Source organism: Rissa tridactyla, chromosome 13 (assembly GCF_028500815.1).
Source record: "Rissa tridactyla isolate bRisTri1 chromosome 13, bRisTri1.patW.cur.20221130, whole genome shotgun sequence".
NCBI classification, from domain to species: Eukaryota; Metazoa; Chordata; class Aves; order Charadriiformes; family Laridae; genus Rissa; species Rissa tridactyla.
The window spans coordinates 6,063,812-6,077,728 of NC_071478.1; the positions used below are offsets into that span (position 1 = coordinate 6,063,812).

Sequence of the window (13,917 nt, forward strand, 5' to 3'; positions counted from 1 at the left end):
CATGAAATAAGCTCTGACCTATAATTGACTATCACCATGAAATGATTTTAATGATGTTAGTACAGGACTAACAATGTCTCCATAGCAGGCCAAACACATACTCTAATCAGATAGGAACAGACCTCCCCCCACCCCTAATAAATATTGTGTGGCATTTTACTGCACAAGTCTCCTGATCATTTCAGTGGAACTACTTTTGGATATAGTATGTGTACAGGTGACAATGGGTATCTCAGGCTTTAATTGATCTTAATAAGTTTTATTTTTCCAAAATTAAAATGCCCTGTAAAGTATGCTCTTAAGGGTGCTTTTCCCATTCTCTGTATTTCCTTTTGATTATTTCTTATACAACTGGTTGTGTTTGGCTATGAATCTGTCTTGGTCATGAACCTGTCTCTTTCTCTGTTTGTAAAATGTTAATACAATTACATCTGCATCCGGACTCTGATCTCTACATCCTACTGTAGTGGCAAGATTTTTATTTTTTTTTGATCAGAACTAAAAGGAAACATGATTTTTTTCCTACTGATGACCTTGTTCCCAGGCAGCTAAAAAGGAATGGTCTCAGACACTCTGGAAAAACCTCAATGTCCAGTTTCTTCAGGAGGGAATCGAAGGATTTCTTAAAGCCCTTCGAAAGCTGCCCAAACAAGTCCGCAGTATGCCAGTAGCATTTCACTTGGAAACAAAAATGAAGGCATTTCGAGACTCCATTCCTTTGTTGCTTGATTTGAAAAACGAAGCTTTAAGAGAAAGGTTTGCTTCAATTTATTTAAATCCATTTTCTATATATAGGAAGATTTTGTTTGTTTTGTTAGAACTTTGAATTTCATTTTCTGGGGTCATGCCGTGTCCTGCAGCTTGAAACTTCACTTCCTGCTTAATGAACTTGTGTAATAGCATGCAAGGTGACTACGATGACTAGGATACTTTATGTATTCAAAATACTAGTTCTCGTTTAAATCGTAGAGAGCTAAACATGGTTTAATTATTATATATTAAATTACAGTTGTTTTCATTTTTACTGTATCATGGTGGTTGGTACAATTGTTGATGTGTCAATTTAAAACAGGCATTGGCAAGACCTTATGGAGAAAACAGGAACAAGTTTTGACATGGCACCAGAAACATTCACTTTGGAGAATATGTTTGCTATGGAACTTCACAGACACTCAGACATTATCAGTGAAATAGTCGGAACTGCTGTTAAGGAACTTAGCATTGAGAAGGTAATGTAAAAAGTCTTAATAAAACTAAAAAGATGCCAGCTAAAAAGCTGACAACAGTTTATGTTTTATTTGAGATTTTTGTGTTGGCATGACAGCAAGTTCAGCCATCTTCAGGGATGTATAGTGTAACTGATGGCAACTAAGATCAATAGCTCTGTTAATAAGCTACCAGGTGGCACAGAATCCCAGCTATTTTAGCTTTGGCAACAGTATATTGGATTTTTGTTGTTACAATAAGCAAGTTTGGCCTAGGAAAAATGATCTGAAGGAGGATCTATTCTGTTTCTATCATGATATTTTGAAATAGACCCTTCTTTATAAACTGGTGTTAGACAATCTGTGCAAAAATTTTGCTGAATGAATTGATTTCGTTTTTATGCTAAGATTATAGTTCTCTAGTTTTTGAAGACTAAAATGTGCACCTTTTTATGCTCACATACAGGGTGTGAAGGAAATAGTGGAAACATGGGAACACCTGAAATTCACTGTACAAATGTACTTCAAAGGCACTGAGAAGCGAGGTTTTATTCTGGGATCTGTAGATGAAATTTTAGAGATTCTTGATGACAACAATGTCAATCTTCAGAGTGTTTTGAGCAGTCGATTTGTGGGTCCTTTCCTTTCAACTGTTCACCACTGGGAAAAAACTCTGTCATTGATTGGTGAAGTAATTGAGGTAGGGAGAAAAGTGCTGGACTAAATAATTAATGTTTATTATTTATAATTGGAGTTTTCTATTGTTTTTTTTCTTTGATGGTAACATTTGTGTCTTAGATCTGGATGGTGGTTCAGAGGAAATGGATGTACCTGGAGAGCATCTTTATTGGTGGAGATATCAGATCACAGCTTCCAGAGGAAGCCAAAATATTTGACAACGTAGACAGGATGTTTAAAAAGGCAAGTAACTGACTTGACTTGCGATCAGCATAATTATTTAGTGCATTTTACTTCCAGTTGCATAGTTAGCTGTAGTCTTCTATGTCATTTGTAACACTGAGAATGGTATGTTATAAGGAATTGAATATGAGATTGGGGAACCCAGGAACTCTGGTGTTTTACTTCACGTCTGTCATACACAGAAGATTTCTCCTGATTTAACTGAGCTGGGCAGAGGTGTGATCCTCGGCTGGCGGTACTGGGCAGGCTGAATCCCCTTTTCCTTTCATTGGATACATCTTTTTACCTTTACCATGATAGGAAGCTTAGTTGTGTTTCTATAGGTTGAGGACCTACATACATGCTAAAAAGGCTTTACGGGTATAATGCCACCGTTCCCATACTGAACACATTCCCAGTATGAATAATGAATATGGCTTACTTTTCTTTTTCCCATCCACTAAATTGAGATAGTATTGTGATTCGGACATGCCATGTTTGTCCTTCACTTGAAGTTCCACTGTATACAGGAGCCAAGTCAGGTATATGCTTATGCTTGCATAACTTAGGATACAGGCTTGTCTTGCTTACACTTGCTTTTACAGTAGTATCTCCACGCGCTCAGCTTTGAAAGCATACTATCTTCATGTTTGTCCTGGGTTCATATAGCACTGCAGCAATAGGAAACCATACTTAAAATTGTCTAATTCACTTCTGCAAGAACCTGTATTGCTGTGCTACCTATGTGCTTTGTCACTAGTTAAATATAATTTAGTATAGTCCATTGCTGTTCAGTATTTCTAAACTTTCTTTTCTCCCTATATAGATAATGGAGGAAACTGTAAAAGAACCAACAATAAAAAAATGCTGTGAAGCCCCAAATCGCCTATCAGACCTCCATCATATAAATGATGTGCTGGAGAAATGTCAGAAAAGCTTGAATGATTATTTGGATTCCAAGAGAAATGCTTTCCCAAGATTTTTCTTTATATCTGATGAGGAGTTGCTTAGTATCCTTGGCAGCAGTAACCCACTTTGTGTCCAGGAACACATGATAAAGGTACAATGTCTGGTTTTCCACAGTGCCTTGTGCTTTTAGGTCCTTTAAAAAGTTTAACAGACTATACTGTACATGCTGTTAAGGGTGCACTAGTATTTATTGCATACAAAGAGCACCCTGGCAGCATCTTGAAGAAGCTTCTGACTAACTAAATCAAATCTGATCGATAGTCTCTCCTGGCTCTCATACTAGCCAGCAGCAGTTACAGTAGAGTAACGTTGGTAGAGGAACATTCAAGACACACCGGAATGACTGATCATTAAAGAACCTTCCTGTGGCTCCTGATAGACCTTTATTTTCTAGAAAAAAACCCCAATCTAATTTGAGCCGGATCATCTGCTTATTTACTCTGCAATTGGGCTGCTGAGCTATCAGCATTTGTATTTGATTACTTACAGTCACATCCATTTCTCTTTACAGTCCATGGAAATCTTCTTTCAAGATTAAATGGGGGGCTAGATACACTTAAATCTTTGAAGCTTTGTTTCTAAAATGCCATTGAGTTTCTTTGTTGGTGCATTTCAGATGTATGATAACGTAGCCTCCCTGAGGTTTCAGGATGGTGATGGGGATAAGAAAATTGCAACAGCCATGATATCAGCTGAGGGGGAGGTGATGGAGTTCCGGCAGGCTGTAGCTGCAGAAGGCAGAGTGGAGAATTGGATGACAGCAGTGCTACAAGAAATGAGACGAACGAACAGACTCCTTACTAAGGAAGCTATTTTTCGATACTGTGAAGACAGAAGCAGGTGAAACGATGTGTCAGGGATAACACAAATACTGTATATGTTATTATGAGCCTGTAGTGATATAGAAAAATAAAGACTTAATTTTTTAATTTTTACACAATTTAGCCTGTATTTCTGTATGTGGAGGGATATGAATACATGCATATGCAGTTTTTTAACTGACCAGAAAAAACTGTGTTATCTATCGTATGTAATTTCCTAAGTCTTGAGTTTTTATTTTTCCTGTTGTGTGCACAGCATGTTTTGCTCACTATGAATTCCACCTGGCAATCTTTACACATGGAATATCAGAGTATTTCCTAGGCTTTTGAAATACTACCGCATACCTTGATAGAATTCTGTGCATCTGTGTAAACTTTGGCTCATGTGGTAGTTGTTGCAGAAATAGGAGGAATGTCTTTTATTTTTCTTTTAATTTTTTTTTCTCTTTTCCTATCCTGATCAGTTACTTAGAATAAACAATTACTCAGACTTCCTCACTATATATATTTCCCATAGAGTCGATTGGATGTTACTCTACCAAGGCATGATGGTGCTGGCTGCTAATCAGGTGTGGTGGACTTGGGAGGTAGAGGATGTCTTCCGGAAAGTGAAGAAGGGAGAGAAACAGGCCATGAAACTTTATGCTAAAAAAATGCATAGACAAATTGATGACCTGGTTACACGCATTACAATGCCTTTGAGCAAAAATGACAGGAAAAAATACAACACTGTTCTCATTATTGATGTTCACGCCAGAGACATTGTTGATACATTCGTAAGAGACAGGTAAACACTGCCCCCCAACCTATTGAAAAAATACCAAATGCATAAATTGTATTTCCATCCTTTTACCTCATGTGCGCCAGTCTCTCTTGTGTAGCATTCTGCAGGCTCAGGAGTTTGAATGGGAAAGCCAGCTGCGTTTTTACTGGGACCGAGAGCCAGACGAACTGAGTGTGAGGCAGTGCACAGGCACGTTTTCGTACGGTTATGAGTATATGGGTTTGAATGGACGTCTTGTGATCACTCCCCTTACAGATCGTATTTATCTTACACTCACACAGGTATATGTTCAAGGAGATTTTTACTAACAAACCCTTTTAAAATAAACTTCTCGGCAATCACATAGTTGTTTTATCGCCACTTTCTGTTACCTCCTAGATATCAACGCGAACGCTATTATGTTTGAAAATAATTGTGATGTCCTTCTAACCTGATTGCATCAAAGATAATATAGAATGCATTCACAGATAAAATTTAAGGCTTTTTGTACCCAACAGTTCATTTGTGATTTTGCTACCAACCTAATGTAAATGTAATCCAAGCTTTGCTTTGCTTTTTCATCTGTTTCCAAAGGCTTTATCAATGTTTTTGGGAGGAGCACCAGCAGGGCCAGCAGGTACAGGGAAAACGGAAACAACCAAGGATCTGGCCAAAGCACTGGGTTTGCTGTGCGTAGTGACAAACTGCGGAGAAGGCATGGATTTCAAAGTAAGAGTTGAAGATCTGTGTTCTCAGATAAAGTGCCAGTTACTACTCTTTTTCAGTGCCTAGGATGAGGACATATTCTGAACTTCTGAATATGTGCCTCCCTTAGAGATACCATGCTGATTGATAATGAAATATAGTTAAAATGTCTGTTTTGAAGAAATTCTTGAAGGAATTTCAGGTGCTTTCAAGCAGTGGAGCAATGACTATATGATATGTGTTTAAGCTCCTCACGGGCAATCTGCACTCGGCAAATAATCATTGCAAGACGTTATGACAGATTGCTAGCTCCTGCATGTGGAAAAATCCAGAGTTTTTACCCAGTCGTTGAGTTTTAGCGTACTCCAAAATTTGCTGATGCTGAATGTTTTATATATTCATTGCTGAGATGTTTTTCTTGTTGTTCTTGTTAGGCAGTTGGTAAAATTTTCTCTGGTCTCGCCCAGTGTGGAGCGTGGGGATGCTTTGATGAATTCAATCGTATCGATGCTTCCGTGCTTTCAGTCATTTCTTCTCAGATTCAGACTATTCGAAATGCTTTAATGAATAAGTTGAAAACATTTCAGGTAAAAATTTAAAAAAGAGTAATTGTGAAGGCTGATGTTGTTTTTGAGGCCAAGACTCAGAGTTAGACCCCATCATTAGATACTTCTTCTGTAATTCATTTGTGCTGAACTTTTCAAACTCCTGAGTATCTACTCTCAGTTTCAGAGATGTTAAATCCTTCCTGATTTCCTAATCCTTTTCTAGGTTCGTCATTTGTGAAGTGGGATAAAAGTAAGCTAAATAGGATAATAGTAAGTAAATGGGATAATAGTACAGTAGTAATTAGGGACAGGAGTAACTTAACTTGATGTGGGTTGTGAGGCTTTATTTACTCACGTTCGTTGAAATTCAAAACCCTGAGACAGAAAATTTGATCGAGAAGTGTGAAATGTCTTGATGTTTATATGCAAGGTACAAATGGTGGGATGAATGTATCTGGATGACTACCTAAAGCTAAGTGTTTTAACGTGTTGTCCTAAGTGGGTGCCCCAGTATCGCTGGTCTTCTCTCTGAGCAAAAAGTACTATTTGTTTCAATTCCAAATACACATTGTTGTAACATTGTCTTATGCCTTTAGTTTCAAGGACAGGAAATTACCCTTGACAGCCGAATGGGCATTTTTATTACAATGAATCCTGGTTACGCTGGCCGGACTGAGCTCCCTGAGTCTGTAAAAGCTTTGTTCAGGCCTGTGGTTGTTATTGTACCAGATCTTCAGCAAATCTGTGAAATCATGCTCTTTTCTGAAGGGTTCCTTATGGCAAAGGTAAGAGAATTTTATCGCTACCCATACCCATGTATGCACCCATGTATGCATGGCCAGTGTTTAGTTGCGACTTACATGTTCGTGATTCTCTAACTTAAATCTCAAACAGATGCTTGCCAAGAAGATGACGGTGCTATACAAGCTGGCAAAGGAACAACTTTCTAAACAACATCATTACGATTTTGGACTGCGAGCCCTTAAGTCGGTGTTGGTGATGGCTGGAGAACTGAAAAGAGGATCAGCAGACCTCAGTGAGGTAGATTTGCTACTTAGTTACCGTGGGTAGATCATCTTTCTCCTTAGGAAGAGGATGCGTTTACATGTCTGCTGTAGTTTGTCTCTGTTGGAAACAGGAGCACTGGTTTTATTTGTCTTATTATTTCATTTTGTTCTTATTGAATTTCATCATGCCCTGTGCCAGCAAGTTACCATCAGAATTCAAGTCAAAGTAGAGGAATCTATAGAAAATGAGGTATTTTACTTCTTGTTAAGTCCAGAATGCAAATAGCCAGATGAATGTCTCTGGATGAATAGCGAAAGCTAGTTTTTGAACAGCAAGTGCTCCAGTCATGCAGTTATTAATTGTGTAGCTCAAATAGTACAGTATACTTATAAATGAAATTTTTTTAGTACTGCATTGCTTTTTATGGCTTTCTTTTACACATATTTATTATTTCTATATGTACGGTTGTGATACCCAGTTGCCTGGAAAATTCTTATTCAAATTTCTTCTTAAAAACTTGGAGACACTGAAGGAAACTCTCCTATAAAGTTATGTACAGATGCACATTGCAGGTTCGCAGGAAGTTGGGGTCTAAATGATGCTCTCAAGGGGACTACAGAACTTGGGTATATTCATAAAAGTGTTTGTTATTTTAATATCAAATCAGGGAAGCTGTGGTGTGGGCCACTCCAGCCATTTGGCATTTGTTTAATGTGGTAGAAAAAGGCAGTGTGTTATTTTTAGCTATTGGTCTGCTTAATCCTTATAAAATAACCTTTGTTTCCACTAGTAACTGATGCCAAGAAAACATTCTCAAAGCTGTACTGGAGTGATCAGGAAATAGTTTTTAGAGATATTTGAAGTTACTACATATAAGGTTAGCTTTTTGGTAAAGATTGATTTTGCTATGTTTTTTCTAGGAAGTTGTATTGATGAGAGCTCTACGAGATATGAATCTTCCTAAATTTGTGTTTGAAGATGTACCTCTCTTCCTTGGCCTAATCTCTGACTTGTTTCCTGGCCTGGATTGCCCTCGAGTCCGCTATCCTAACTTTAACGATGCTGTAGAACAAGTGCTGGAAGAAGGGGGTTATGTTGTTTTACCAGACCAGGTATAAAAAATGTTAATTTTCTGTTGTAAACATTAGGCTGGATATGCATTGCTGCACTCTGGAGTGGCACGAGGAAAGCTTAATTGATATAGACCAGCTGCTGGTCTTGTCCATAGAATAATTATGGACAGCAGTCTATTAAATCAGTGTTTATTTTTCAGGTGGATAAAGTAGTTCAGATGTATGAGACAATGTTAACTCGTCACACTACAATGGTAGTTGGACCTACTGGAGGTGGCAAATCAGTTGTCATTAATGCTTTGTGCCAGGCCCAAAACAAGTGAGTGTAGAATTTGATACATGGAAATCTGGTTGTAAAATGGCATAGACTGCATTATTCAGCGCTGTGTAGTCATGACAAGATCAATAGCTGATCATAGTGTTTGCCTGGGTTAATATGAGATGGTATTGTGTCATTTTAATATTGCTTTTCTTGCTGTATCTGTAGGCTGGGATTATTGACAAAACTTTACACACTGAACCCTAAAGCTATGAGTGTGATTGAGCTGTATGGGATCCTTGACCCTACCACACGAGACTGGACAGATGGAGTCCTGTCAAACATTTTTCGGGATATCAACAGGCCTACTGACAAGAAAGAGCGAAGGTAGACAGCTAGAAATCATTGTCATTATTTTTAGATACTGAGTTTTACATCAATATTTTATTTTTTTTTTTATTTTAAATATTTGATACTGCACTATTAAAAAAAGGCAAAAAGCTGAATAAATAGAAAGTGTCTAGGGGTTTTTCTGTCTTCTGTGAGTTTCCAGCCTCAGTGAGATGGATGGAAACTATGCAGTTATCAAAAAGGAATGGGAGGCTTTAAAACACCTGGACTGACACTGACACCATTGATGGCACATCTGAATTCTGAAATATGTTAGTAAAATCAGAGATTAGTTGGTGCCCCTTGACTCCTGTATCCACAGGTACATTCTGTTTGATGGGGATGTGGATGCTCTCTGGGTTGAAAACATGAATTCTGTCATGGATGACAACAGGTTATTGACCCTGGCAAATGGGGAACGCATTAGACTTCAGTCACACTGTGCTTTGTTGTTTGAGGTAAGTAATGACTGTACTGTTTAATACGTGGGGAGGGTTAGATACAGGCAGGTCTACAAAGCCTGAAAGGCCGTTACTGTGGCTGTTCTTTGTTTAAGTGTATGATTATCTTGTATGATTATTTTATAGGTTGGTGACTTACAGTATGCATCTCCTGCCACAGTATCCCGCTGTGGAATGGTCTTTGTAGATCCTAAAAATCTAAAATATAAGCCCTACTGGCAGAAGTGGATCCAAGGAAGAGGAAGTGAGGTGGGAATTTCGGCACTTGTTCAGAGACCATCTGTATTAAATACTGAACTGTAGACAGCTGGAAAAAACCAACTTCTTAAAGGCAGCCTGATTTTCTGACAACAGATCTCATCACTAGGCCTGCAGCAGAGGGCTAAAGAGATTTTCTAGCTTTTCTAACTTCTGGTTATTTCTGAGAAGTGAAGAACCAAGAAATCAGTTTACCTGACCTTCAAAGAGTTAACAGTGAGATTGCTTAGGTCCTTGTTTCTTACATTTACATTCAAAACTCAATTCCACAGGGAGTTGCAGTAAGACAACTTAGTTGCTAGCACCAGATGAATGCAGATCCTCACCTGCTGAAAACCCAGCAGGTTTGCAGTACAATATTGTTTTTCCGTACAATAGTGTCACGTTTATTCATGTGACTGTACACTGTCTTTGGTAGAATTGATTCCTGCAAGAACAATCATACTTGGTCAGCCAGGTATTGGTGGGAAGCTCTGCTGTCAAAAATCAGCTTTCCAGGTTTCTGTGTGCTGAATTATTGTCCTTTTCGTTCCTCAGCAAGAAAGAATTGAATTGAATCGTCTCTTTGAAAAATATGTGCCCTACCTTATTGATATGATTGTAGAGGGAATTGTGGATGGCAGACATGGAGAAAGGCTGAAGACCATTGTTCCTCAAACAGATTTAAATATGGTAAGGAATAGAGAGTAAAGGTTGAAAAAGTTTATCTAAAAAGAAATGGAATGATGGAGAGAGTAAAAACCTCCCAAAGAAAGCACAGGAGTAGAGTCCATGCTGGAACGTCAGTTTGCTAGTGATGAGTACCAAGAGATAAACGAAACAGTCGGTTCCCAACAATGCTCTTCTACTGTCATTAATACTCATATCAGTAGATACACCTGTAAGGACAAAAGATCAGCAAACACTCAAACAGCTGAAAACATGTTAGGCTTACTTACAGAGTTTTGTCTTGTTTTACAACAGGTGGTGCAGTTGAGTGTGATGCTGGAAGCTCTACTTGTGGTACAGCCTGATGATCCTGATATTCTGGAGTGTTTTTTCTTGGAAGCTTTGTATTCCTCCTTAGGTGCTGCTCTTCTTGATGCTGGGAGAATTACATTTGATGAAAATGTTAAACGTATTTCCTGCATGTCTACTGTTCATGATGATAACATCCTGGCTAAGCCAGGGGAGCTGCCAGGTAGGATCTTGTCATAATTTAGTCTGAATCCCATCGATTATATTAGGAAAGTGTTAGTTTCCATGAAGGCAGAACATCGTTCTTCCTTCCAGCTAGCCATACTGGCTGCAAAATGTGCTCTCTGAAGGACTATCACTGAAAACCATGTAGAGATACTGATGCTAGATGACTCTCAGCTAGTGATCTGTCCTCACAGAACAGTACTTTTCTATGCTGAGCTGAAGAGGTAAACAGTGAAAGGAAAAATAAAATGTGAAAGGAAAACCAGTGGAAGGTACTTAAAAAGTGATAGTATGATCCAAGTGCTGGACGAGGAGAATTTTGGTTGATGCCTTACTGGGTTAAATGAACAAGTAAACAGAATGCAGTTTTGCCCAACTTGGTCCAGAATCTTATTCTTCACTTTCACCTCAAACAGATTATTTTCTTATGAAATATTTCAGTGTCCCAGAAAACCTCCAGTTGCTTAATGGTTTGCAGGTCAGCTGCCAACTTTGTACGACTTCCATTTTGATGGATTTCAAAAAAAGTGGGTGCCTTGGATGAAACTTGTTCCTGAATATATTCATAAGCCTCAAGTGAAATTTCTTGACATTCTAGGTGAGTGTAAGATAAAAATACAGTAATGGTATGCCTTTAATTTATAATGTGTCACTACTGAGTGCATGGCTCAACATGAGGCATCCTCTTTCTGTACTGAAGGTCATCTACTCACATTCAGTTTCTTGTGATGGCACAAATCAGTTGCTTCAATGTTCTTGTCAAAGTAGCTTAGCAGAAATAGAGTTGATATTTACAGCACTGTGTAATAAATGAGGAAAGGATGAAAAGGTTGTTTCAGTTAATAAGGCTTATTAGGAGCTAACAATGCCTTTTACAAGCCAGAATAGCAGAAGATTCAGTGTCTGCTCTACCAGAAACTCTAGGAAAAATGTCAGCTTTGTGGTTCAGGTACTCGATAGGTAAAAATTGCATTCTTAAGGCTGTTACTGGTTGTTACTTCAAGCACTGTTTAATGGTGACAGGTGCTTTTCACAGGTAAGGACAAATTAATGCAGGTTATTTTATAGTAAGACTTAAGCAAGCACAGGTTAACTTCACTGACACAAGGGATAATTATATGATCTCTAAAGTTGTTCCTAATGGCAGACTATTCACATAGAACAAAATTCATCACTGTAGAGTTCTGGGAAAATGCTTATGATCCAAATAAATCCTGATTATATCCTTGAAATAGGGATTAAATGGAGCTTAACCAGTCCATGACCCTTCTATATGGAAGATAATGTCTTTTTTAAAATATCTATAGGAGAAAAGATCCCAGGGATAAAAGCTGAAAAGTGATAGTTGAGCAATTAAAATTTTCTTTCAACATTGTTAGTGAGTTGATACTTCAGATTATGTCTTTGTGCAACTGCATGTTAATACCTTGAGAGTCTCATCCAGCACTGTTCTATAAATATAAATCCCTCTGCTGTACTGCATTTTATTTTAACCTACTATCATATTAATGATCTTTTTCAGTGCCTACAGTGGATACAACACGCACTACTTGGTTACTAGAACAGATGGTAAAAATAAAACGCCCGGTTGTTCTTGTAGGTGAATCGGGTACATCTAAAACAGCAACTACACAAAACTTCCTAAATAATCTGAACAAAGACCTTAATGTATGTATGAGGCATTGTTTTTAAAGCTGCATTTTTGTCCCTTGTCCTTGTGTTAAATTTGCATTGTGAGGCCTGAGTCTGTGGGTAGCAATATTGACTTTGGTAACATTAACTGCAAGTTCAGGCCCAAAGTGTGTGAATGATTTGAGAATCCTTCAGGATCAAAGATGTTTTGTTCTGTTCTGCCATGTGTAAATTCAATTTTATAAAGTAAATATATGTTATTGAAGTGCTAAGAATGGGATTACTTTTCTTTGTCATCTGTAATTCAAGTGAATAAATGGACCAGAAAAGTGTTTCCTGTATGTCTGACAGTCTACTATAAAGAATATTTTTGAATGCTCTAGTTAAAAAAAGAACAGGTAAAAATCCATTCTTATCCCTTTGCAGCTGCTGCTAGTAATTAACTTCTCTTCTCGTACAACATCAATGGACATTCAGAGAAACCTAGAGACAAATGTAGAGAAGCGAACTAAAGATACTTACGGCCCTCCTATGGGAAAACGTCTCATTGTTTTCATGGATGATATGAATATGCCAAGGGTAAGCTGCTAATAGTTTGCAAGGTAGTATAGAAACATTTGGGGTGGCACAAATGTGGTCTCTTCATATACAGATCCAGTGAATCACAAGTCGAGGAGATTCATGGTAAGTCCATAACTGGATTTCTGTTTAGAATCTTTAGAAGAGTTGGACTTGTGTGCAGTAGGGAGTGTTTGTCTGTTACAATATTTGTCCTATATATAAGTGAGATCCTGTTGGATCATTTCTTTATGCCATTTAAATCATGTCTCTCTGGCCTGATACTGGCTGCCGGTTGTGTACTATAGGAACCATCGCTTTCTCTTTACAAATAGGGCAAAAGAGTATGTGCGCATTTCGTTTATCTCAGGGAAGAGGCGCTTTTCTCACAGGACACATTGGAGTGAATGTTCACAATCAATGCTAAAGCTTTACAAAGTGTCTCTTAGTCCTTATAATGTTCTCCTCAGTATGGAGCACAGTATTTCCACATTTATAGCAGTAAGTGGCATGCTGATGTACTGCGCTCTAAAGATCTTGGCTCTCTTGTATTACAAAGGTTGATGAGTATGGCACACAGCAACCCATTGCGTTGTTGAAGCTGCTGCTGGAAAAAGGTTTCTTGTACGACCGTGGTAAGGAGATGAACTGTAAACTTCTTCGAGACCTGGATTTCATTGCTGCCATGGGGAAAGCTGGAGGAGGTCGGAATGAAGTTGACCCTCGATTCATCTCACTCTTCAGTGTTTTTAACATACCTTTTCCTTCTGAGCAATCACTGAATTTGATCTATGCCTCCATCCTGAAAGGCCACACCGCGGTAATTTAACTGTTTTTAAAGGATTGCTCAACACGTTTATTATTTTTAAATAGACATTCATTTCTGTTATCACAAGACCTGAAATCTTCTGTTACCAGTTTTTTTTTCTTGTTTAGAACCTCATGCAAACCTTTCCCTTCCTCTTCTCTTTCTCAGAAGATAAGTTTACATTGTTTTGATAAATTCTTGAGTAATATGTAAACTTTCAAGTCAGCAGATCATTTACAAAACCGGTGCTTTTCATAGGTTGAAACCTGTGAACCATTTGGTTACAGTTCTTATAACCAAATACGCAAAGGTCAGGAAAGTCCTGAATGACAGTGAAAAATTTAATGAAGTAGACTGCATTACTATCAAGTAAACTG

General features: G+C 38.1%; 1 protein-coding gene across 1 annotated transcript in view; it reads left to right on the forward strand.

Moving 5' to 3' along the window:
• DNAH10 (dynein axonemal heavy chain 10) overlaps window positions 1-13,917 on the forward strand; it is a 57,525-nt gene that overhangs the window by 18,855 nt on the left and 24,753 nt on the right. The window contains exons 24-46 of the mRNA XM_054220004.1: window positions 545-756; window positions 1,073-1,229; window positions 1,672-1,905; window positions 2,004-2,126; window positions 2,932-3,165; window positions 3,691-3,914; window positions 4,413-4,682; window positions 4,777-4,960; window positions 5,253-5,387; window positions 5,798-5,950; window positions 6,508-6,696; window positions 6,806-6,952; window positions 7,840-8,031; window positions 8,193-8,311; window positions 8,480-8,638; window positions 8,964-9,099; window positions 9,229-9,351; window positions 9,898-10,032; window positions 10,324-10,540; window positions 11,021-11,140; window positions 12,065-12,210; window positions 12,601-12,753; window positions 13,292-13,552. Of these exons, the coding sequence (XP_054075979.1) occupies window positions 545-756; window positions 1,073-1,229; window positions 1,672-1,905; window positions 2,004-2,126; window positions 2,932-3,165; window positions 3,691-3,914; window positions 4,413-4,682; window positions 4,777-4,960; window positions 5,253-5,387; window positions 5,798-5,950; window positions 6,508-6,696; window positions 6,806-6,952; window positions 7,840-8,031; window positions 8,193-8,311; window positions 8,480-8,638; window positions 8,964-9,099; window positions 9,229-9,351; window positions 9,898-10,032; window positions 10,324-10,540; window positions 11,021-11,140; window positions 12,065-12,210; window positions 12,601-12,753; window positions 13,292-13,552 (4,023 nt within the window). The remainder of the gene's footprint in view (window positions 1-544; window positions 757-1,072; window positions 1,230-1,671; window positions 1,906-2,003; window positions 2,127-2,931; window positions 3,166-3,690; window positions 3,915-4,412; window positions 4,683-4,776; window positions 4,961-5,252; window positions 5,388-5,797; window positions 5,951-6,507; window positions 6,697-6,805; window positions 6,953-7,839; window positions 8,032-8,192; window positions 8,312-8,479; window positions 8,639-8,963; window positions 9,100-9,228; window positions 9,352-9,897; window positions 10,033-10,323; window positions 10,541-11,020; window positions 11,141-12,064; window positions 12,211-12,600; window positions 12,754-13,291; window positions 13,553-13,917) is intronic.